The sequence below is a fragment of the Melanostigma gelatinosum genome (assembly GCF_949748355.1).
Source record: "Melanostigma gelatinosum genome assembly, chromosome: 10".
Classification (NCBI taxonomy): domain Eukaryota; kingdom Metazoa; phylum Chordata; class Actinopteri; order Perciformes; family Zoarcidae; genus Melanostigma; species Melanostigma gelatinosum.
The window spans coordinates 4262467-4286249 of NC_136643.1; the positions used below are offsets into that span (position 1 = coordinate 4262467).

General features: G+C 50.9%; 1 protein-coding gene across 3 annotated transcripts; it reads right to left on the reverse strand.

Annotated features, from left to right (window-relative positions):
• Positions 1-318: 318 nt before the first annotated feature.
• Positions 319-22490, reverse strand: bcor (BCL6 corepressor). 3 transcript variants are annotated; one of them, XM_079277323.1, is made up of 12 exons: positions 19340-22490; positions 17781-17837; positions 17096-17261; positions 15759-16088; positions 14421-14711; positions 12756-13069; positions 11319-11612; positions 4996-5162; positions 4113-4258; positions 1877-1954; positions 1579-1732; positions 319-1473 (listed from the first exon to the last, which is right to left on the reverse strand). In XM_079277323.1, the coding sequence occupies exons 1-12, from the start codon at positions 22463-22465 to the stop codon at positions 1143-1145; spliced, it is 5454 nt and encodes a 1817-aa protein (XP_079133449.1). In that variant the 5' UTR covers positions 22466-22490; the 3' UTR covers positions 319-1142. The 3 variants fall into 3 exon arrangements, with proteins under 3 accessions (XP_079133449.1, XP_079133450.1, XP_079133451.1); XM_079277324.1 differs by lacking the exon at positions 17781-17837; XM_079277325.1 differs by lacking the exon at positions 11319-11612.
• Between the last annotated feature and the right edge of the window lie 1293 nt (positions 22491-23783).

A 23783-nucleotide genomic window follows, 5' to 3' on the forward strand; every position in this document is an offset into this window, starting at 1 on the left:
TAATAACAGTTGTTGTACACCGGAGGGCGCTGCAGGCCGCGTGCTTTTCTGCACAGAGGCAGCAAATGGGAGTCGGGGAGTTGTTCAGTCGTGGCTGCAGAAATAAATTGGATGGTGGCAACAATACAAAATGATTCCAAAAGATGGCAATGTAGGATGGTGTTCACAGCTTGGTGACACACGAGTTGCGGTCAATAATTAGGCGAGAAGATTAAATTTGACAGAGCGAGCCTGTAAAACGGAGGTTTCCACAGGCCCGTTTAATTCAACGATGACAAAAGAGGCACAGGGACATGGGTCATCTTGCAGTTTGTATATTTATTTTAAAGCAACTTCTTTTGTAAAATATAAATACAAATTATGAGATATTTAATTACAAAGTTAAAACAAAAACTGAACACACCAAAAAAAAAAAAAGACTTTACTGCAGTAGCCTCCCAGTTATATACAAGCTCTGTGCCGAAGGGTAAATATCAACATTATCTTAAAACTTTATTATACAAACAGTTGTGTAGTTTTGCGTGTTAAATTACTGACTAAACAGGAAGCAAAACTCGGAACATGAAGAAGATACAACAGAACAGCCCCGAGGCTCAAGCCAGCGCTGAAGTCTGAGAACAGAAAGAAAAAGGCCAGGACATCATGTGCTTCCTACAACACAAATACCACATTCAATAGCACAGTCCCAGTCCCATCCTGTACAGCTACACACATGCACGATGCGCTGCGCTCGCACACTCCTAATCGCTGACAACACGACTACACTCTGTTGCCGTACAAAATCTTTCAGAGGAGTCGTGAGTAAGATCCGAAAGAAAAGCTTTTGATATTTTATATATATATATATATATATATATATATATATTTATTGATTTATACATATATTAATTTATAAAAATAAGACCATTATCAAGTCTATTGAGTCACTAATGTATCGATCCTCGGTTAACGGAGAGAAACGTTTCAGCAGCCCGATCAGCCCGCCGGTCAGTCCATCTGTACAGTGCTGGTCCAGAGCAGGGCCGACGAGCAGGGCCGACGCGTGGGTCCGGCTAAGGCGTGTCATCGTGACCGCTGGTTGGTTCTAAAGCAAACTGCAGTCGGTACGGATCGCGGGTCTGGGTTCGGTAGCTCCGTGGGGGTCAGGAAGAGCCCACCTTGTGGATGGCCTTGATTCTGTCCTTCAGTCTGTCCGCTGGGCGGTCCCAGCGGTCGTCCAGACACTCCAGTGTGGAGCCCAGGAGGGCGGCCAGCTCGGCGCTGTCCTCCACCAGGTCCAGCAGGTCCTTGCTGTCCGCGTGGAAGCCCTCGAGCTCCTCCGGGCAGGAGAAGAGCTGCGACAGGGAGGCCTGCCGGTAGAACTCCGCCTCGGCCACCGTCACCACCTCCATGTGGGGGAAGGCCTGTCGGAAGCCGCGACCAGACATCCGCAGCCGGCGCAGCACGTCGGACAGGAGCAGCCAGTTTCTTGGCCTGAAAGGGGGGGGGGCAAGCAATGTTTAGAAATGATCGGGCCGACAGACGCAATTTTCTTATTTTTTTTATAAATGTGAGTATGCTCCTGCGATCAAAGCTCACCCCTGAGAGAGGGACACCTGGATGTTGTAGCATGGCAGCAGAGGTCGGTCAGAGAACTCAAACTCGAACACCTCTCTTTTATCGTCCTCGTCCTCGTCCTCCGGGCCAGGGGGGTCGGCCAGGATGTCATAGAGACCTCCCTCCTCGCTCAACTCTGAGGCGCAAGAAACACAAAGGAACAACACATGAATAATTCTGAGGGAGCGTCTCCATCATCGTGAAGGACATTGGAAGACATTGGAAGATGTTTGAAAAGGGGCCTCGTCAGCGCGAAAAACAAATGCGCGGCAGTACTCACCACACACGGCGCTGCCGTAGAACTCCCAATAAAGCCCCGGGTCGTCATCCGAGCGGCCCTGAAGGTCGGAAAAATAATCTATGGAGAGAAGAGAGGAGCGGAGCCTGTTATTCAAGAGCCGGGGCCTTGGGGACAGACAACGAGGCCGATGCGACTGCCCTTTAAGACTACAGCGGGAAAATGGATCAAGAGCGCAGTAAAAAAATGGAAGAGGGGAGGAGGAGGGGTGGTGTCGAGAGAGAGAAAATGTGTTTTTTTGGGGGGGGGGGGGGGGGGGGGGGTGATCAGGGGCCAGCGGCTGTACCACGGGGGAGGAGAGCGACTGTCTCCGCTGGGTTCGAGCTGGCTCGGCTCAGAGCGGAGCTGCCAGGAATCAAACAAGAACCACACACATTCGCTGAGTCGACACACGCACGCACGCACGCACACACACACATATATATAGAGCGAGAGGGCTGGAGACAAACAAGCAGAGGGAGCTGGATAAGCACACACAGCGAGAGCAAAGTGTGTATTCAGCACGCGCGCACACACATTCGCAGAGTGAGAGCTGGGCTTTGTGCCAGTGCTGAGGCGTGGGGCGTCTGGCGTGTGTTTGGAGGGATTAACGGCCTCCAGATGAGTGGGACCAGGTGGAGGGAGGGCGGCAATCGCTCGCGCATTTTTTTTTTCCCCTCCGGTGCTCGATCTTCCCCCACGCTCCCCTGCTCCGTCAATCCGGCAGCCATCGATCCATCCGGCCACGCTCTTTTCAAAATTCAACACCACCTTCCCCCCAGCCGTCCGCCTATAAATCTCCCTTTTCGCGCTCAACCTGCTCGCTCGCCCTTTTGCTGCCCTGCGTCCACTCACACCTGCTCGTATCCCCCTGCGTCCGCTAAAGCCCCATGCCGCGTTCTCAGATAATCGGGTTTAACTGGATGTTCATGTAATATTAAGGGGCTGGTTGCGGAGGGAGCGTGCGCCTGTGTGTGTGCGCGTTCATTTCCTCCTCAAACTCCGTTGCAAAAACATTCAGATGAGATCCCCCCCCCCCACCCCCACCCCACCCCCCCTCGGTCCACGAATACAGAGCGTGTCAGACTTGAGCGTGGCGGCCTTGTGAAAAGACACACACACACTTACTCACTCAGGCGCTCGCACGCACGCATACAAAAGCAGTCTCCAGCCAGAGCGAAGCCCATTTCCTGCACATACACTGAGCAAACACAGTTGGCGTTGCTAAGTAACCAGATAGAGGAGCTCCGAGGCAGCAGCACGCAACCAGGCGGGCTGAGGCTCCCCGTCTAACAGGTGGTCGAGGGAGGGAGGAGGAGCGAGGGGGGAGAGCCGGAGGGGAAACAGGATGACGGAGACAGACACGTCTTGTAGCCCAGGTTGGGAGGTGGCGGGTGAGGATTTACAGAGAGAGGGACCCTGTAGCAACTACAGGTTGCACAAAGGTCAGAGCTTTGGAGGAACGGCAAACAGGGAACGAGCCAATGAGCATTGGGGAAAACAAGGTTGCAAGGAACCAATCTTTTCACCAGTTTACCCTCGCCCCCCACCTCGGTATCAACTCTCTGGTGCATCTGCTGTCTGGAAACCCTTTAATCTCTACTTTTAATTGACCTTGTTTGTAGTCAAATGCACAGTAAAAATCCAATTTCCTGGCTCTTGCGTTCCACTTTGTCCGCACGAGGGAGGAAACCTTCAGTGACTGCACTCGTTGCAAAATAGTTCTATTCGTATATATTGTACACTGTAAGGCATTTCAATCAGACTCTCAGATTCCCCCCCAAAATACGAGATCATATCCTCTATTTGTTTTGTGAGTTATGGTGACATTTACCGATTTTAATGTGTAACTTCCACGAATAAAGTGCTTTTTTCTATTTTCCAAACTTGACAAAACCAGCCTTATTAAAATGCATGGTGCTGCTTCTGAGTACTTGGACGTTTATTGTCCTAAATCATGGATAATTATGGAACATTATATCTGACTTAAACAGGAGTCCTCCAATGCTCCCTTCCTCGCTTTTTTGTATATTGTAGCTGGGAAATTACATTTGATCCAACTCATCAAACCAGTCCAATCCAGGTTCAGAATCTGAAGTTGCCCTGAATAGTTATGCGTTGCTCTCAAATGGCACAGATAGTCTAGTCGTTGAGAGTTTCCAACAGGGGGGAGGGTGCAGCTAAATGACGTCAGTATTCCTAAATCCCCGGCTGAACGGTGTCCGGATTGGGAACTCACCAGTGAGGAAGCGCTCCATGCTGTCGCTGTGGGTCATCTTCAGCAGGCCACGGCCAGAATATGTGGCCAGGGTGGGGTCAGCGCCGTAGGATAGCAGGACTCGCACTACGTCCAGGTGGTCATTCTCCACAGCGTCGTGGATCGGCCTAGACGCACACAGATGTACACGTTAACGACAACCAGGCACTGGCAACATTTGTATTGGCAAAAATTAGCATTTTTGTCTCGATGTAATTTATAGATGCTTTGTGTAGCATCAAAAACGTATAACTGTCAAAGTAATCGTGATACTGTGAAAACTGATAGCTTCTCGGTTATTTCAGCAGTATTGTCACAGGTAAAGTTTCTCAAATTTGCACACATAAACCACTTTGTCTCCTGTAGCAAGGCAGACGTCGCTCCACCTGCACGTCGCCAATATAGCTGCATGTGCACAAAGTGAAATGTAATTTATAGTCTCTACAGCCGTTCTTCAGGCCTCACCTACATAACTGCGACACGAATGTCACAAATCTGGTAGTGGTTTAATATGAACAGCTGCACAATGCACCGTTAAGACCGGTTTCCCAGAACAGAAACCTGCTGTACGTTTTTAAGAACAGCGATGAAAGCACGAGCCTTTCCCATTTAAAACCGCAGCTCATCTCTCAAACCGCAGCTAATCTCTCAAACCGCTGCTCTTTTCTAGCAAATAGAAAAGCAATCCCAGAATTGTTTTGCTATGAGCAATCTCAAGTGACGCTTGCCCTGTTAGAACATGTAGGAAAAAAAGAAAAAAAGCTACAATCAGTGTTTGCGCTGTGCACATTAGCCGGGTTTATGCCAGCAGGCAATTTGTGCGGCGTTTTTTTTGTGTTTGTGCATACGAAAGGAGTCCGTTTACCTGGTGCCGTCCTGCGCGCTGCAGTTGATGTCGGCCCCGTAATCCAGCAGGTGCTGGACGATGCTGAGCCAGCCGCGGGCACACGCCTCGTGGAGAGCGCAGTACCCGGCGTAGTCTCGGTGGTTCACCTCGCATACTCTGTTCTCCAGACAGTACAGCACCACCTCCTGAAGAGAGACAGCCAACACAAGAGGGAGAGAGGGGTTTAGTGTGTGTGTGTGTGCGTGCGACTGTATGGATACATGTGTGGCGACAACCCAAGCAATAAGAGACCAAACGCGCGAGTCAGAGCAGACACATACGCAAACAGGCCTTCCCTTTTACAGTTCCTGTGGGAGAGAAATTAGGGAAAGGAGGAAGTGAGTGTGTTGCTGTGCCGGACAAACACACACACGCGCACACACAAATGCTCCATAGCGCCTGAGCTGGCGCCAAAACACATCGAGGAGACTAAGTGTGACTCAACTGCATTTCGCCTGCCAGAATCCGCTTGTGCACGCACAAGTGTGTGTGTGTGTGTGTGTGTGTGCGTGTAAATGTGTGCGCCGTGGTTGGGCCCGGACGCCACTGTGGGCAGCCGGTTACGATGGTTGGGCTCCGAGCACAGCGTCATGGAAGCGGAACAAAGAGATTGGACGGAGACGCTCGAGAGCTGGAAGCGTTTCCTCTGGTCTCGGGCTGTGACAGTTGGGCATCCAGCACTAAGTAGTCAGACTGGTTTTTATTGGACTGGAGCGGCGTCTGCTGCCACCAAACAGAGAGGAGACGGGGAGTGGGCCAGCAGTGTGTCGATAAGGGCCTGTCCGCGTCAAACAAGTGTGTTCCAACACTGTGGGAATGTGTTTGTGTCTGTGTGTTAGTGTGGGACTGGGCAGAAGTATTTGCAGACGATTGGAAAAACAGAAAATAAATATTTTTTCTCTCTATCTCTGTATATGTACATAATATATATATACATATATACACACATACATACAAGACGCGCACACACACACACACACACACACACACACACACGCGTGTATGTATATATATATATATATATATATATATATATATATATATATATATATATATATACACATGCAAGACTCATACGTTCACACACACACACACACACACACACTCATACTCCGTCCTGCTAACAGTCCTGTGCCGAGGGGAGGAAAGCTGCTCATCTGAACCTGGGGAATGACTCCAAACTTCCATTTCTATGCTAATTCTAGCCTGCCGTCTAGTCCAAGTATTTATCTCACTCTCTCTCTCTCTCTCTTTCGGCACAGGGCGGACGGGAGGAAGGGGACAGGCAGGCAACGGAGCGGGAGAGCGAACAGGCTGACGACGGAGGGATGAGAAGAGGGCCGAAGAGGGCGGAAGAACGGGAGAAAGTGAGAGGCAACACCCCCGACAGATGACAGATTAATGAATCTGTGGATGAAATCTGCCGGGGCTGTCCTCTGGGCTGCAGCTGATAGTAACACGAGATGAAAGGGTGGGGGTGTAGGGGGTTGGAAGTGGAAGTGTGAAGTAAGTATGTGTGTGTGTTTGTGTTAGGGGGGGGGGGGGGTGGTAGCAGTGATAGGAGTGAACAGAGGACTACTGAGCCGTGGAGGAAGGAGAGACAATGAGGAAAAGGAGGGGGAAGAAGTGGAAAGAGGGATCAAGAGAAAAGAAGTGAGCAAAGGAAAAAAGTGCGAGAGAAAAAGGGGTGGGGTGGAGGGGACAGCGCTCCAACTGGTTCCCGCTCCCTGCCAACACTCTGTTTGCCTGCTGGAGAGCGATTCAGGAGCGCTGTGCCGAAGCTCCCCTCTGGGGGATTCCACTCGCTCTCTGTCTGTGTGTGTGTGTGTGTGTGTGTGTGTGTGTGTGTGTGTGTGTCTGTGTGTGTGTGTCTGTGTGTGTGAGTGAGGGAATGAGAGCAAGTGTTGCAGAGACTGATGGGTAAAGGGTCGATATGCAGCCCAAGTGTGTGTGGTTTGTGTTTCTGCGTGTGCGTGTGCGTGTTCGTGCGTGTGGCTGTGGAGGAGGCGTAGCGCTAAACCTCCGAAGCCGTGTTTAATATCGCTGGGAGACAGCGAGGAGCTTAGCACGAGAGCCTCGGCTTCCCGCCACACACACACACACACACACTCCTCCGCAGTAAAATGAGAGTCCCCCCCCCACCCCGCTCCTCCTCCTCCTCCTCCTCCTCCTCCTCTCCCCATCTCGCTCTTTCCCTCCGTACTCTAATCTCCCTCTCTAGAATGCTTCCCTGCGCTCGCCTGCAATCAATGCATCACTCAGACATTTAACCCCTTGCAGCTCTGCCTTGTATGCTCCTAAAATACAACAGATGTGTGTGTGTGTGTGTGTGTTACATGTGCAGGTGATGCTTGAGTGGCTTTCCCTGTACGACGAAGAACCAAAAGTCTGAGCGGTGAAGTTAGTGCGTGCCCAGACAAGTGAAGCGTGTGGGTGTTTTGTATCGGAGTGAGCCAGCCTGCTGTTGAACCACTGCTGGGGTAACAGGAATGTGGCCCTCTGGGGACGTCAGATAGAGTTAATTAATCTCACACTGCTCTTAGCTAACTAAAGAACAACCACCTGTTTTCATGTATCATACGCCTCCGGTGTCAGCCAATAACTCTCTCTGCGTATTAACACTCATCAGCTACGCGCAAACCAAATGCTAATTGCCGAGCTACTGTGCTTAGCGAGCTAACAGCTAACTTTCTACCAGGCAGCAACCGCCGGTTCTAAGAGTGAAGCTAATGAGGAAGTGTCTTAAACTTGCATTCTCTCTACTGACCAGCAGGGGGCGACTCCTCTGGTTGTATAGAAGTCTATGAGAAAATGACTACTTCTCTCTTGATTTATTCCCTCAGTAAACATTGTAAGCATGAGTTTATGGTCTCAATCTCTAGTTTAAGTCTTCTTCAATACAACATGATGTTCATTTCATAAATTATGGTCCATTTAGAGTCAAACAGATCATAAAGCAGGGGATGATTTAGGGTGGGCTTACTGTGATTGACAGGCCGATGCCGCTACCAGAGCCGTATGCGTCTCTACCTCACTACTGCTCATTCCAAATGCATTAACTTCTGTTTAAAAAAAATTAAATAAAAAAAATAAATAAAAAAACATGGCGCCGGCCGTAATTCAAGATAGCGATGGCGAAATCTCCAAACTTGAGACTTCAAAACGTCAGTCCACAAACCAATGGGTGACGCCACGACAACTACGTCCACTTCTTATATACAGTCTATGCATGCTACCCACTACAGTAGCTAGCCTAATGCTAAAATGATGGCACTGGCTAGCCAAAACTGCTCGCCAAGCTCGCTGGCGTGAAACCAGCTAGCTAACAACTAAGTAGCTAGCTCGGTCACTAACTAGATACTAAGTTCAAATGGATAATTAAAGTGAATTTCTATATGTATGAATCTGAGTGACTTGCTTCCAACTGATATGCTTGATTCCTCTATTTTCTGTTCCCTCAAAGGTTGGCACTGTCAGGACTGTTGGTCAAAAGAGCACCCTTTATCATAGTTTGACTTGAAAAATCTGTGGGAAATTTCTTCACAAGCAAATCCACTAATTGCCATGGTTTTCGGTCCCAAAAATTTTCTGATCGTAGATGCTGGTCCGACTGGGCACTTGAAGCGCAATCGAGTTTTTTTTCCTCTTTGCTCGGATCATACACGGATTTGAGGAGGAAAATCAGTCGTGATTCATGTGAGGAGAATAAATGACAGATTGCACCTTTATCTGAGCTTTCAATGGGCAGAGCCGAGAGGGGCCCCGGCACGAGGGGGAGAGGGATGAAGACATCCGCAGAATCTCTCCTCATTACCATTTCAAATGCTCAGAGAGCGAGGCAGACGCGGGAGACAGAGAGAGAGCGAGAGAGAGAGAGCGAGAGAGAATAAAAGGGGAGTGAGGGAGGGGAGGAAGAAAGAGAGAGTGGGCTTTCATGTGCAGAGGCACGGATCGCAAAACTAAACGAACATGAAATATGCACGTGTCGGCGGGCTCCGGGAACGGTGCAGAATAGTGCGTGTTAAATTAAATGCGTGCGTGCATGAGGCGGTTCTGCATGTGCAGGTCTGTGCACGAAGCACGGACGCCTGTGCATGTGCTTACGATGTAACAACCGCCGTTTCTGTGAAATTGTGTGTGGCGAGCATGTGAGCCTTGTGTGTACGCATGTGTGTGATTCCGAATTTGCATGTGTGGGTCCGTGTCTGTGGGCGACAGCAGCGAGTGCGGAGAGCCGTCGCTGTGTGCAGCATATGGAGGCAAACACGTCAGGATGCCTGTGCTTATTGGGTCATAACGGGTGTTTCTCTGTGTGTGTGTGCGTGTCTGTGCTAGTAATCAGCATGTGAGCTGTGTGTGTGTGCCTCTGTCTCTCAGGCCCTCATATCTCTCTGCCTGTGTGTGATAAGCCCGGAGCTTGCGGCGCTAAAACATCAGCGTGAGACAAGCGCTCTGTGCGTCTACAGGCTTGTATGCAAGTGTGTGTGTGTGTGTGTGTGTGTGTGGGGCAGTATGCATAAATTGGCGTGTCTCTCTGCGCACGTCCTTGTGCGTGTGTGTGAGCCCCAGGGGTCTGCCCCAGGCTTATCACACACAGGCAGTGAGAGACGAGCTTCCTGAGAGGGGGAGAGAGAGGGAGAGAGAAAGAAAGGGAGGGAGGGATGTGTGTGTGTGGGGGGGGGGGGGGTGTTGTTTGCGCAGCGGTCAGCGCCTTGTTTGTGTAGTCTCAGGTTTTCTCCTCCCTCCTCCCCTCTCCACACGCGGAGCGCAAGAAGGGAAAAATGCGAAGCGGGTAGAAAAAAAAAAAAATAAAGCGGGAGGGAGGGAAAAAAAACGTTCGAGAGAGACGCATAAATCAGAGAGACGAGCCAGCTTCTCTCCAGCATGGCTGACTGAACCCTGCTGCTGCTGCGCTGCACCCTGTGCTTGTGCGCGCGCGTCTGTGTGTGTGTGTATGAGCGAGGGAGAAAAACAGCCGCCGCCACTGCTAACCACAGTCACCACGGCACATTAGAGGGCCATTAGAACGCGATTATACTCCCAGTGCTTACCTCTCATTCACACTCTTGCTCTCTCTCCCTCTCACTCACTCTGACTCACACACATTCGCACGTAATCACGGACACACACACGCGCACACCTCATCACCATAAATGTGTACGACAAACACACACGACCATAAAGCAAGCGGTTAATGAGCGACAAAAAGATACCCACACCTATTTACAGTTCTGTGAAGATACCTCTGCTGGTGATAAAAAAAAAATAAAAATCATCTCACACACACACACACCCCATCAAAGAGGAGTGAGCGACGGGGTGGACATGAGCCACAATCTGCAGCTCAAGTGGCATAAAAACCACTTGGATCAATAAATCAATTTGTAAAATCTGTCAACAAGGGGGGGGGGGGGGGGGGGCACTTAGGCTCACAAACACCAGGGGATGAGGGGGAGCGAGGCGGTGGGCCATCCAACTTTAATTAAAAGCTTTCAGAGCAATGGGAGTTGAGAGATTCAGCAGAATATACGCCGGTCTCGTTCTTGTCGTGTATGTGCGGAGAATGAGAGGATCCGGTTTAGGAGCGAACGATCGGCAGCTACACACAAAGAAAAAAAGAGAAAAAAAGAGAAAAAAAGAAAAAAAACTCCCGATGCTAGAGAGAGGCAGCGAGCATCAGTCTCCGTATAATGATCCCACCGATCCCTCATGCTGTCTGCGCACGCACTTGCGTGCGTGTGTGTGTGAGAGAGAGTGTGTGTCACACTTCGCCTCACGGAAAATTAATGAGATGTGAGAGCGGAGCGAGGCAAGAGGAGGGGAGGCGAGGGAAATGTGCGTGTGTGTGCGCTAGCGGGGGGAGGAGGAGGAGGGGTGCCAACGACAATCTGAGTCACAAAGAGAGGAAGAGAAAGAGAGCGCTGAGAGGAAAGAAGGGGGGGAGCGGAAACCTAAGAGAGAGAGAGAGAAGCGGGCAAGAGGAGCAAGAAAAAAAAAGATGGAGTATGGCGAGAAGAAAGCGCGAGTAAGGGTGAGATAGAAGGAAATGATGCAAAAAAACAAAAAGAGTGAGCTAGAAAGAGGAAGAATAGGACAGATGCAAGAGAAGAATGAGATGGAGTCAGACAATTTTGAAAAAAAAAAAAAAAAAGAGAAGAACCATGTCTGCCAGAGTCACAGACAGGAACAAAGTAGGGGGAGAAAATGAGCTCAATTTAAGAAGAAGAGAGAGCATGGATTTGTGTAAGTGCGAGGAGAGACAGGGATGAGGCGGGAGGATGACTTTGAGCGGAGCCCATTACCTCGTAGCCCAGCCGCGCCGCTCTCTGGAGCAGAGTCTCGCCGGCATTCTTGTTCACGATCAGCCGACGAGCCTCTGGCGGGATGGGACGCACCGAGGGGGACTCGGCAGGGGGGGCCCTGTGCAGCCCCACCGCCGCTGCCTCTTCCGGCTGGACGGCGCACGCCCTGCCGTTCACCTGGGGCAGCAGGGTCGGTGGACAGAGCGCAGCGGGCGAGCAGGGCTTGACTGGAGAGCAGGGGTAATGATTAGGGGAGGAGGCTCCCTTCCTCGGAGCGCCGCGCTGCTTGCTCAGCTGAGGGGAGAGAGGAGGGAGGGAGAGAGAGAGTTACAGCCACTGCCACATAGCAGGCTGGACACATTCACACGCACACATGGACACACTCATGGGCACGTGGATGAGATTACACACAAGGAGACGCAGTTGAATGCATAATAGTTTTTTTGGATAAAATAAAGTGCCAAATAAAAAACTGGTAAAAGTATGACATTGCGTCAGTGGTCACTAGAAGGCCAAAATCCAGTCAGAAAAAAAGAATACAAATATTTTTAATAAAGCTCATAAAGCTATTTCTCCTCCTACATATATCGCTCTCTTTTAAAGAACAGCCACATAAAGCTACATATGGATGGGTTTGTCTTTCTTTCATTCATTCAGTTTTACAACGTATGTATATTTATGTGTGATTATTGCGAATGGAAGCCACACTATATGCGTCACTGAAAGCGTTCACACTGACCGCTCACGCCCCAAACACTGCAGGTTGGCACGCCACTTTTCTTTGACCGCTGAAACAACAGAGCCCTCCGAGCGCAACACACGAGAGAGGGAGTTGCCTGCCTTTCTGTGTGTGTGTGTGTGTGAGTGTGTATGTGTGTGTGCGAAAAGTGCGTGCCCTCTCAGTGGAATTCCATGTCGAAGCAGCTGTCAGGCTGAGGCGGAAAACAACTAGCCTCCTTTTTTTCCCCCTGCTTATTTTTTCCCCCCTCTCGTTTGAACTCGGGCGCTTCATACGCTCCGCCACGGCTGCCACATTCCTCGCTGTGTGTGTGTGTGTGTGTGCTCGGCGCGGAGTGCGATGTATAATTGCTCCGGGGTTTTGTTGTTATGTCAGGAATGCTCACAAACACGCAGACACTCACGGCCTTCGGCACACATACTCGCGCACAAAAACGGCGTCGATGACACACGTTCAGACAATTAAGGGCCCGAGACAAACGCACGTGCATGCAGGCGCTCCGCAGGGAGTCGATAAGGGCACGAGGAGGTCAAAGCTCCAGCAGCCCTCTAAACATTGTAAACATACTTCCTTCCTCCCTCCCTCCCTCCCTCCCTCTCCCAGCTGCATAATCAGAGGCGCCGACAGGCATACTGAAACAGACCCCGCTGCTGCAAACATCCAGATGTACCGCGGCCAGGCACCCTATCAGCGCTCACCTTGTCATCTTCGGCTGCTCCCAGATCAGCCGCGCAACGCTGGCCCGGGCTGCTAGGTGTGGCCTCTTTCCTCCTCTCCCGCTCTCGCTCCCTCTGACTGGTGTGCTTGGTCTTGCACGGCCGCTTGCCCTTGGGTTTGTCCGTGTCACTATGGCGACGGGGCTTGACACAAGGGGGGCCTCCCGCGGGCGGCTCCGGGGCCGGAGAGGGGGGGCCCCTCCTGGGCTCCTTGAGGCCGCGGTCACCCAAGAAGGGGCCCGGCGGGTGCGCTCTGTCCTTCAGCTGGCCGAGGGGGAGGGGAGAAGTAGCTACTCCTGGAGCAAAGAGGGGAGGGGGGGAGAGGGGGAGAGGCAGAGTGAGAGGCTGATAGTGCGAGAGCTCAGTGGAAGGGGAGGATGGGAAGGTATTGCAAGGCCATCTCTCACCCTCTGTTGGTTTATTAATGAGCGCACAGAGCTGTCTGGGAGCGCAGCATGCCTGCTCGCTCAGAAAAAAAAAAGAAAGAAATTGCAAAAAAAAAAAAATCTTTTTTTAAAACACACACATACACACACGGGCTCAATATAAACACCCCCAACGTAACTTGTGCACACTCATTCACTGCAGCAAGGACACCGCTAAGAGTAATCTCCTTAAACAAATGTAGCACTGTCTAGTTCCAGCCTCTAATAATACATATTTACACGAAAAATAAACACCTGCCCTTGAAACCACAATGTCAAAATGGGATACGGATAACTGCAAAACATTTCTAACTACTCGGGAACGTGGTCTAGGTCTGATCTGTGAAACAACAGGACCTTTAGAATGAACAGTCGATGATATCAGTGGTCGGCTGTGAACCAATGGAGAGGAAAGTGGAATTATACACCTGTAGCAATAGAAACCCTTTAGAATGAGGGATTCTTAACAGTGATGAATGCGTTCTACCTGAAAAAATAAAAATAAAAAGACCACAGCCCTGACAGACACACTGTGGAATAACCACAATCATTGTAAAAACACGCCTGTTGCCAGGGTGATGTTATCTAAAAAAGGTAAGAGCGAGAAAAAAAGGAAAAACAAAAATCTGTGGCCAATCAAGGCCTGTGGTTTCTGCAGGAAACATAAAACCAAAATCTCCCCTGCTTTATTCACTTCCTTTAATCTCTCTCCTGCTCTTTTATTCTCTCTTCGTCTGTGCCTCCCTCTGTCTCATTTTGGGCACTTGAACAAGGGAAAGCCCTGGTTTTAATAAGTTAACATGCGCGCACACACACACACTCCGCCCCCCCTTTCCCTGTAACTGGTCTTGAGGGGAAAAAAAGAGAGAATAATCATTGATCACACATTAGTCACACCTGCCCACGCATATCTCCACCAGCCACTTCCCTCATTCGCACTTTCATCGTTCGCACGGAGCCCGATGAAGCCAAGCTCAAAAAGAAAAAGGGGGGGGGGGGGGGTCTTCAGGTCCCGTTTGTTGACTTTCCTCTGGCAGGAGGAAGTATCCTCGACCTCACTTCCTCTGCCCTCTCCCCAGAAGCCTCACGGGAAATCCCCCCCCCCCCAGAGTCAGACCGCTCAACAAGAAAGTGAAACGTGAGCCAAAGATAGATTTCCGTTACCCTAGATGAACTCAGAGATGCAGCAGGGCGGTTTGTGCTGCTGAAGGCTCATTCTTACCATTAAGTAGCTTCTCGCAGCCCCATTTCCTGTTGATCTCGGCTCTGTGCGCCGCGGCCCTGTCCTCCTGCTCACTGGGCCGGATCTTGCGCTCCCGCTGGTTCTGGACCGGGGCTGCCAATCGGGGCTGGGGCCACGCCCTCTCCTGTTTGATCAGGGGCCCGTCGGGAGAGGCCGCGCCGGCAGCGGGCTTGCTGAGCCGCAGTCCCTTCAGCTCGATGCAGACCTTGAGCTTCCGGACCTCGTCGTCGTCATCATCGTCGTGGCCGGGGCTGGCCTGCTTGCGCTCATCTGCAGATAACAAACGCAGAATTTGCATTGTTTGCCATCCCTCATATAAAATATTCGAGAAAAGATTAGATGGAAGAAAATTCTCCTTCATTTACGAAAGGTCACGAAAAACCCAAACAGCAATGCATTGTGGGCGAGCTTTAACCCCGACAGTTTCTATTGCAGGTGTCTGAGTAGGTTTTCACTCCTTCAAAGACGCTACTTCTGCAGCGCATAAAAACTATTTTATGTACACACCCACGACCTGCAGACAACTGGCACAAAGAACAAAGGCCATTAATCACTACATTCATACGGCTTGTAAAACCCCCTCTAAGCCTGACGTTTACCGCGAGTGCACAGAGGCAGCGAGCAGGACGCGAGAACGACAGATTGCGGAGCAAAAAGGGGAAGAGAAGTCAAGAACCGGGCGGAGACACAAAGCAATAACGACTGGAGAAGCAGAGGGAGAGTTCTCCCCCTTGAAATTCACGGGGGACGGGTATTTGACTCGTCTGCCAGTGCCGGGGAGAGCGAGCGCAACACCGCATGCCAGAAAAAAAAAAGAAAAAAAAACGAAACACAAACAGATGAGGGAAAAAAAAGAAGAGAGATGAAAAGAGCAGCTTTGAAGAGGGTGGGTAAGCGCGGCGTAGGAACGGGAGAGCCGAGAGCGAGAGAGAGAGCGAGAGAGAGAATGGCTGTCCCTCTTCCTCGCTTCTCTCTCTCGCACTCCGCTCAAAGGCAGGATTAAACACTTCTCTGAGCTGGCTGCCACACAGAGTGAAAGATGGGACAGGGGGTGGTAAGGGGGAAAGAACGCGGGGGGGGGGGGGCAGGTTGAAGGTGGAATTGATTGGGAAAGAGGAAGCGACAAAAGGAATAGAACTTCTTTTTTTTTTTAAAGGACGAGGGAGACAGTGATCAGCATAATATAGGATGAAGGGGAAAGAGTGGGCAGAATTAGAGAGATGCACGGAAAGCAGAAATGAGAGGTGGTGGTGGAGGGAGATTTGAGGAAAATGGAAGTGGCATGTGGGTGATGATGCATGCTCAAGATATTCTTACCCGTAGAAAGCTTGGCCCTTTTCTCCGGGTGGGACACCCTGTCTCCTTCCTCACACTCCGTGTCCTCCTGTTCGGCCTCGAGGCCGAGCTGGCGTTTCCTGTTGGCTCCAAAGCCGGGGCTGGCCTTCTCCTCGGGGTATCCTCTTGCCGGCGTCAAAGTAGGGGGCAAACAATGACCTCCTTCTGGCTCCCTCTTCACCTTCCTGGCCCCATCACTGAGCTCTCCTTGGCCGGCCCCCTCACGAGCCCCGTGTCCTGGGGACATGGGCTCGCTCGGGCCCCCGCACCTCTGGAGGACCGGCACTCTGTTGGTGTACGCCAGCCGGACACCTGAGCGAAGCGGAGACAGTTGGGCAGGGGAGGAAGAGAGTGGGCAGAGGGGAAAATAAGAAACGAGAGGATGAAAGGGAGACAGACGGACCACAAACCAGACAGACAGAGCAGGGAAACACGGGGAGGGGGAGGCGAGACAGGGTGTGGGATTGAGAGAGGGAGAATGCCAGTTAAACAGCAGCCAGTTTTTATTCTGCTTTAAAGACAGGCAGTAAAACTTTCATGGGGTAAAGACTTTTTAATCTGATGTGAGCCGAGCCAACGGGCCGACGGTTCAGTGCCGCCGCTCGTACTTCCAGCAAGGAAAGGCGAGGAAACATCCTGCGCACTCGCTGCACACGGCGACTCCCATCCCCCCCGACCCCCTTCCCTCCCCCGGCCTCCCCCACGGCATGACCACACCACGCCCTTCTCACACTGAGCGTGACTCCCCCCCCCCCCGACTCCCTCTCCGTGCCATAATTAGGCTCACACGTCAGCCGCGGCCTCGCGCCAACACACAGCTGGGCTCCCAGCCAACGCAACTCTCCCTTCTCCCCTTCCTCCCCCCTCTCGCTCTCTTTCCGTCGTGCTCTCCCATCCGCTTTCACCCACTGACTACTCCCCCCCCCCCTTCTCTCTCTCTCTCTCTCTCACGCGATCTCTGCCCCTCTTTCCCTCCCTCTCGATCGTCTCTTCGCGCAGATAAGCACAAAAGACTTTTTGAAAATAAAACTCCCCCTCTCAGTCTCTCTTGCCGGCTCGTTCGCTCGCACTGCCTAGCTTGTGTAAGAGTGTACGTATAAGTGTGTGTGTGTGTGTATGTGCGTGCGTGCGTGTCTGTTGAGTCTGTGTGTGTGGAAGTACTTGTCTTTTTTTAGAGTGACCCGGTCTTGCCTCAGCGTTTGCTGCAAGTGCACGTGAACGTGTACGCGCGCGCCTATTGTTTGTGTGTTCCTTTCTGAGCGTTCATTTGCAGAGTGGCTGTGTGTGTGTGTGTGTGTGTGTGGTGCTGGGTTTCTCACCCTCCCTCTCTCCCTGCCTGGTGGTGTGTTGGCAGTGTTCCAGCACTCGCTCTCTATGCTGGCTTTCTGCCAGCTCCCGTCCTGCTGCTGCTGCCGAGGCAGACACGCACACACCGCCGCCCTCCTTCTCCTTCAGCTCCAGCTCCGAGAACCGCATCATTGCCCGCTGTACGCACACACACACACACACACACACACACACACACACAAAAATGCAGAGAAAGACCCATGAAACCCACTCATCGTCTGCCCACACCGCACACACAAACACACACACACCTCTCTAAGTCTCAATCTGGCCTCAACAGCGACAGAAGCAAAAAAAAATTGCGTCAGAAATCACATCGTCTTAAAAATCAAAGAAAATGCCAAGGAAATTAAACCCACACACACAAAACGCACACAGGACAAAAAGGTAGACAGATAAATCACAGGCATGGCATCAAGACAGATTAGACTACTGCAGCCACTGTGAGTCCATGCGCTCTGGGGCTTAAATCCTGGCATCTCCCTTCCTGAAACATAAACATGGCTAGGAAACATATACATCTAAGCCCTGAGGCAGAGAGAGGAGAGGAAAGAGGAAAGAAGGGAGTGGGGAGAAAAAGGAATGTGCAGCGATACAGAGTACAAAGGAGACAGAGCCCGTCAGAGGCAGATGTGATAAGAAATGTAAAGAACTGACCTCCCAGTTAGCTGCAGGTTGACTTATATTACTCCCCTCTCGTGATATGACTTCCATCTAAGCAATTAGAATGGGGGGCTCAATATATCTGTCCATCATTTCATCTTTTTTAATGACTTTGTTACGTTTCTCCACATGTTTCTTTTAACACACAATAGGCAGCCACAATCCCACAAAATGACAATTAAATTAAAGTGACTCAACAGGTTGATTAACGCTGCATCAAAACTATCAAATGATTTCTGAACTGCATGAGTGACAAATTTGGAAAAAGAGAATCGAAAGAATATGTTCATTTGGAGAGTGATTGATAACGCTGATTCAGTTTTAGAAGTCTTGTTTCTTTAAAAACTAAATCCCAAATAGACTTCCACATCCTATTTGTCCAGAAATAGAGCGTTTGATAGCTTTGTGTTGCAGCTGTGCATTGACAAGCATGACACAGACAAAACCACAGTTTTCTAGGGCGCGTTCACAACATAGACAGACATGTGCAACCTGTTAAGATATCCGCCTCTGAGCCTGTGGATAATGGAGCGTAGGGTTCGTTTGTGTTTCTATGCTGACCATTGAGCACATAAGGACCCAGAGGTAACGGTCTGAAAGGAATAGCTCAATGGGAGTATCAGAATGTCAGGGGATGATGGCCGACTGTAGGGGACGTTGCTGTGCTGGTGCATTTATAGATGTAACGTGATGTGTGTTAGGAGAGAGGGTCTTTTAGCCAACGGGGTGAGGAGAACTATGTCCTTGGACAGCAACCAGGCAGGGCAGCGTAGGCCATCAGGGGGAGGAGGGTTAGGGGAGGATAGCGACTGGTTGTGGGGGGGGGGTGCATGCAGAAAGCCTAAGAGGCACCCCAAGGAGGGCAGCTACTGGTTTTTAAAGCACACTGCAAGCCCTCTGCTGCCCCTCACCTCAGGGTTAAGCATAGCCGAAGGCAGTGTGAACTGTGAGGCTGCCACAGGCACGCTCTGAAACGACAGTATACGGCTCTATAGCACCAGTCAGCACTAACGCATGCTTTAGCCTCAAGGCAGTCACACAATGACAAGCACGTACGGACACACAAACGCGTGCCCATGGAAATAACCTTTCCAATAACTGCTCGCTAATCAACATACAGAGACGGCAGCCCTGGTTAACCTTTGAACTGCCTTCCCTGATAGGGGGCCTCAACTGGCCTTACACCAGCTCACTCGGACAATGAAACTGAGGGGAAGGTCAGGACAGTAGCATGACAGCATGTATATTATTATGTACTGTGTTGTTAATATGGCCTGTGCCAATTTCATGCAGGGTTTTGTATTGCAGCAAGGGAATAAAGACAGTAGCCCTTGTGGTGGGGGGGGGGGGGGTATCATTCCTGATTAAATGTCAGAACAGAAAGTATGTTTGAAAAGTATGCACGTAAGAAACATTGATCAATATGACTTCTTTCCAACCCACCACCAACTTGAGCCCAATATACCCTGTACTGTATACACACACAAACATACACACACACACACACACACACACACACACACACACACACACACACGTGGTAATGGCCTTACCTGCAGGGCTCTCTGTTCACGGCTCAGCTTGCTGGAGTCAGCATACAGCTCAGTGGTAACACATTTAAAGCGGTCGCCAACGTAGCCTGAGGAGTTAGCGATTCTCTTGGCCAGACTGGATCGACGAGAGCCTTTAGGCGACGTCAGGCCATCTTCGTCATAGTCGTAGTCGTCATCATCATCATCCCCTTCTCCTTGAGACTCTCCTAGGTCAACAATGCTGTCTTCCTTTTCCGTCTCCCCCTCACAGGCTATCTCCTCCTTCACCACATCTGTGCAGTCCTGAGAGAAGTGAAGAGCGTGGCTGTCTCTGTCCTGTTTGTCCTTACCAGAGCTGCGCTCCCCAGATGTGCGAGCACAGCGCAAGGTGCTCTGGTCTTGGTCGTCGGGGCTCCGCTCCTCCGGGCTCTCCTCGGCTTGGGCGAACTGCCCTGGAGAAGTCGGGGATGTGCTGGAGGTCAACCCAGGACAGCCCGTGTCCCGAAGAGCCTTTGTTTTCCCAAAGGGAGTTTCTGGCCGTCTATCATTGTGATTGGACTTCAGGGTGGGGCTGTGTCCGGAGTGGGTCGGATAAGGATGGGAAAGGCGGTGTTGGTGTTTTGGCTCGTACTCAGTCTTTGTCAGATTTTGGTTACTGTGACAACATTCATTTTGGTTAACCTTGCTGCTGGTCTCAGCAGAGGGCTGTTTGTTGACTGTTGGGGAAGACTCAATATCTGTGTCTGAGTGTACAAGGTCAATGCAGACAATCTTTTCTCTGCATGTTACAGAAGAGGGGGGTTTGCTTTGATTGCCACCATGTCCTTGTGCTCCTGCTTCCCTATCAGACTTAATTTGGCTTCCGTCGCCTATCTCTTTCCCAACGCCGTGATCTCTGTGGCCCCCGCATTCCCCAACAACCCCCCTAGGTTTCTCCTGTCCCCGGGGCTTCAAGGTTGCATCGCCCCTTTCTGCCAGCTTGTCTGAGTGTGTTTGCATCAGGGGATGGGCCATCTCCTGCGAGTTATAAGTGAGGTATTCTCCTCCTGGACCAGCTGGGAGGTTGTGGTAGGGTAAAGGGTGTTTTGCTGCCAAGTGGGTTGGGTAAAGGCTGTTGCTGCCCAGCAATACTGGGTGAGGGTAGACTGGGCCTTTTCCTGCAATTGGCAGGGAGTGTAGCGCCATGCCATCGGGGATGGGGTAGTGCAGGTATCTATTGGCATAAGCCAAACTGTGGTTCAGGTAAGCGTCACTTTGAGGAAGGTAAAGGTGGCCAGGGATGTGACCATTCTCTAAACAGGGCCTCTTGTATGATGACAGTTCTGGAGTCATTTCACCTCTCTTAGCGGTCTGGGAAGACTTCTCTGTTCCCTCTCTGTGGTGGCCTGGGTGTTCTGAATGGCTAGGGCTGTGTTTGACCCACTCGCCATTGGGCTTGGGAGAAAGAGCCCTGGAGCTGACCAGAGAAGAGTGTTGAGTGGAGGACACATTATGGTTGGACTCCCCTGTCCTTGGACAGGATGAGCTACGTTGCTGAGGGAGTAATCTCTCTAGACCCTTGTGTTTGATAACAGAGGGTGAGGAGCCTTTGGCTTGAGAAAGGCCCATGTCTGTGTGAGGCCTTGGGGAGGGGGGCAAGCCTGGTGTGTGCTGTGTACGGGATGGAGAAGGGCTAGGTACAACCCAGGAGGAGTGTAAAGTGCTTATCATTTCTGGCCTTTCTGGGACCTTTGAAGAAGTGCTGCTGACCACAGAGTGTGGGTTGGAGGAAGGAGAGAGGGACAGGTTTTTGTCCTTTAGGAGCTCTCGGGTAGGGGGCAGTCCATAATGTGCGCCAGATGCTAAAGTGTCCATCTTAACTGGGAATCCATTGGGAGGCAACCCAAACTCTAGCATTCTTCCAGACAAATCCAAGGGCTTCTCTGCCGAGTCTTTGGTTGCTTGGGGTTGGTGAGCTGGTCTCTCAAAATTGGGTTTGGAGGGTGACCTGCTGGGTCTCCTCTCAACCCCTGCATTTCTGTTTTCAGGTGCCCCGTCTCTTGGCCTACATTTATGGGGGCTGGGCCGGGCAGAAGAGGGCTGCTCTGATGCCATGCTGCTTACAGAGAATGGATGAGGAATGGACTGTGTGGATGAGGATGAGGCAGATATTGAAGAGTTGGAGGAGGTGGGTGGGTGTCCTATCCTAGCAACTGGGCGTTGTAAATCCAGTGAGTTGTCAATAAGGGCAGGAGGAGGGGGAGGCTGGGGAAGGCGAGAAGATGCATGAGGAGGAGAATCAGTAGGTAGACTATTATTATTCCCACTATTGGTGCCACTAGTGTTAGCGCTATTGGTATTATTGTTGTTGCTAGAGCCCTTCCTTGAGGGAGGTCTGCTTGGTCTGCTACTCCTGCTAGGGGACCGGTCCCTGTCTATGGCAGCCTGATGATGCTGAGGATGAGGGGAAGGTTGGTGAAGCTGCTGTGCAAACTGAGGCGCAACACCAAGCCCCTTGTCCTGGCAGTGGACCATGGATGTGGGGGCCACTGTCACTGTAGGAATCCTCATAGGAGGTGCCACCAAGGGAGAAGAGATGGGGGAAGGAGGATAATGGGGCATATAGTAGAGCCTCTCAGCAGCAGCAGGGTTAACATTGCCCCCCTGGGATGCACACAGAGACGGGTATGCCAGGTGCTGGGCAAGATAGGGGTTGGGTTGGCTGAGCAAGGAGGCTTTGTACATGTTTAGAGCCGCGTACTTGGATGTGTCCATGAAGGGATACATGCTGGCTTCAGGGTAGGGGCTGAGCCAAGGCAGGCGGAGGTAGCTGCCACCAGCGCCTGCCAAGCCCAGTTCAGATGCCTTTTCTCCAGGCCCTAATCTGCGTTCCAAGCCTAGACCTTCAGCTCCATGAACCAGCACAGGCTTGTGGAAACCTTGAGGAGTGGCCTTGTACAGGCCCAGGTATCCATTAGTGGGCTTACGACTGTCCAAGGGGCCATCAGGCTTGTAGATGAGCTCTGGGAGACCATCTCTGTTATAAGTGAGGGGGAGGGAGTGCGTCTCTCGGCTTTTCTCCGCTGGCAGTGCTCTGATGCCTGGGTATACAACCCCACCATGGAGACGAAGACCGTCGTGCATCAGAGTGCCTCGGTCCAGCCCCATCGCTGCCAGGGGCGTCAACCTTGCATCCACCTGTGCCAAAAAAGGGGGTGACCAGAGAAGTAAATGTGACTCAGATCCCTCAAGAGAACATTTGGAAAATCTCACACTGAAAGCACAAAGTATGAAACAATGACTGCTAAACAAAGCACAAAAGAAAAATTGCTTCATGTTTTAGTTATGTTGCGTGCATGCACATAGTGAATCAGACCAAATGGTTATTTCCAGGTAATAATGACTAACGCGACAACTGAGTGTAAACAGTACTTAGGACGAGCATGGGGACTTGCCATGTTTTGTGTGATGTGGTTCCCTTGTCTTAGTTCCAGGTTGGTTTGTGTCTCAGCATCGACATCACGAACAGATGTTGCCCTGTGGAGATGAGCAAACAGTTAACAGTCAGTGTCTTGGCTCTGATGCACGCACACATGCACACCACAGCTCTGTTGTAACCCCAAAAAAACAAAATTGACAGGGGAAAAATGTCGGTTCATGAAATCTCCAAAAGAGAAATTAGATAAAAGTATTGCACAGTCGTTAATTTCTGGGTCAACATTTAGATTACCGGGAGTAGGGCAAATTTACAAAGAAAGGAACGGTAACAGCATTGTAAGATACAGTCAGCCTTCCTTTCACTCTCTCTCTCTCTCCCTCTCACACACACATCTCCACTGAAGTAGTCAGTGGAGATGAAAGCACTGTGTGGGCTCCCCTCCCATCCGTCAACACCCCTCAGCCACCCCCATCCTCCCCTGACCCCCCATCCTGCCCACCCCGTGGGCTTGACGTGCATTGTGGGGCTGCGTCTACTCAGTCACGTTCCCCACACACTGGTTCTGCAGTGCCCTCTCTGACCCGCTCTCTCGGCTGCCTCGGTCAGCGGAGTGAGGGAAGATTATACATCAGAGACCACTTCGGTGGGAGACCATTTGCCGCCCGCCAACGCAGAGCCACGGATCAACAAAGTCTCCCACCAAAGAACACGCGCAAAAGTATAGTACGCAAGAGAGAAAGAGACAACTGTGTATAATTTGCAATAAACAAAAATAGATTCAGTTTGAGAAGGAATAACGTGGAGAATTATAAAGAATAATACGACCACTGAGGTGAAAATGGTGTTTCTTGTTTTTTTGTTTTTGATCACAAGAGAAACGACAATAAGCAAAAAACATCAAGATCTCTTTGTATGTGAAATGTCCTTTGTCTGTAATTTTTTGGCATATATTTGAATTTCTTTAAAGCACTGGAGCACAACAGAGCAGTCACTCTATGTTCAGGAGATATTGAACAAGTAACAAGAAGAGCGTTATCATTTATTCAT

Bases quoted from the DNA above. Each gene is read 5' to 3' on its own strand.
- bcor (XM_079277323.1), bottom strand. From the start codon at position 22,465: ATGGGGCTGGACCGAGGCACTCTGATGCACGACGGTCTTCGTCTCCAT. The intron at 14,712-15,758 runs GTAAGAATATCT...TGTTATCTGCAG, and splicing joins AAGGGCCAAGCTTTCTACGG to ATGAGCGCAAGCAGGCCAGC. The intron at 1,733-1,876 runs GTGAGTACTGCC...CTTGCGCCTCAG, and splicing joins CTACGGCAGCGCCGTGTGTG to AGTTGAGCGAGGAGGGAGGT.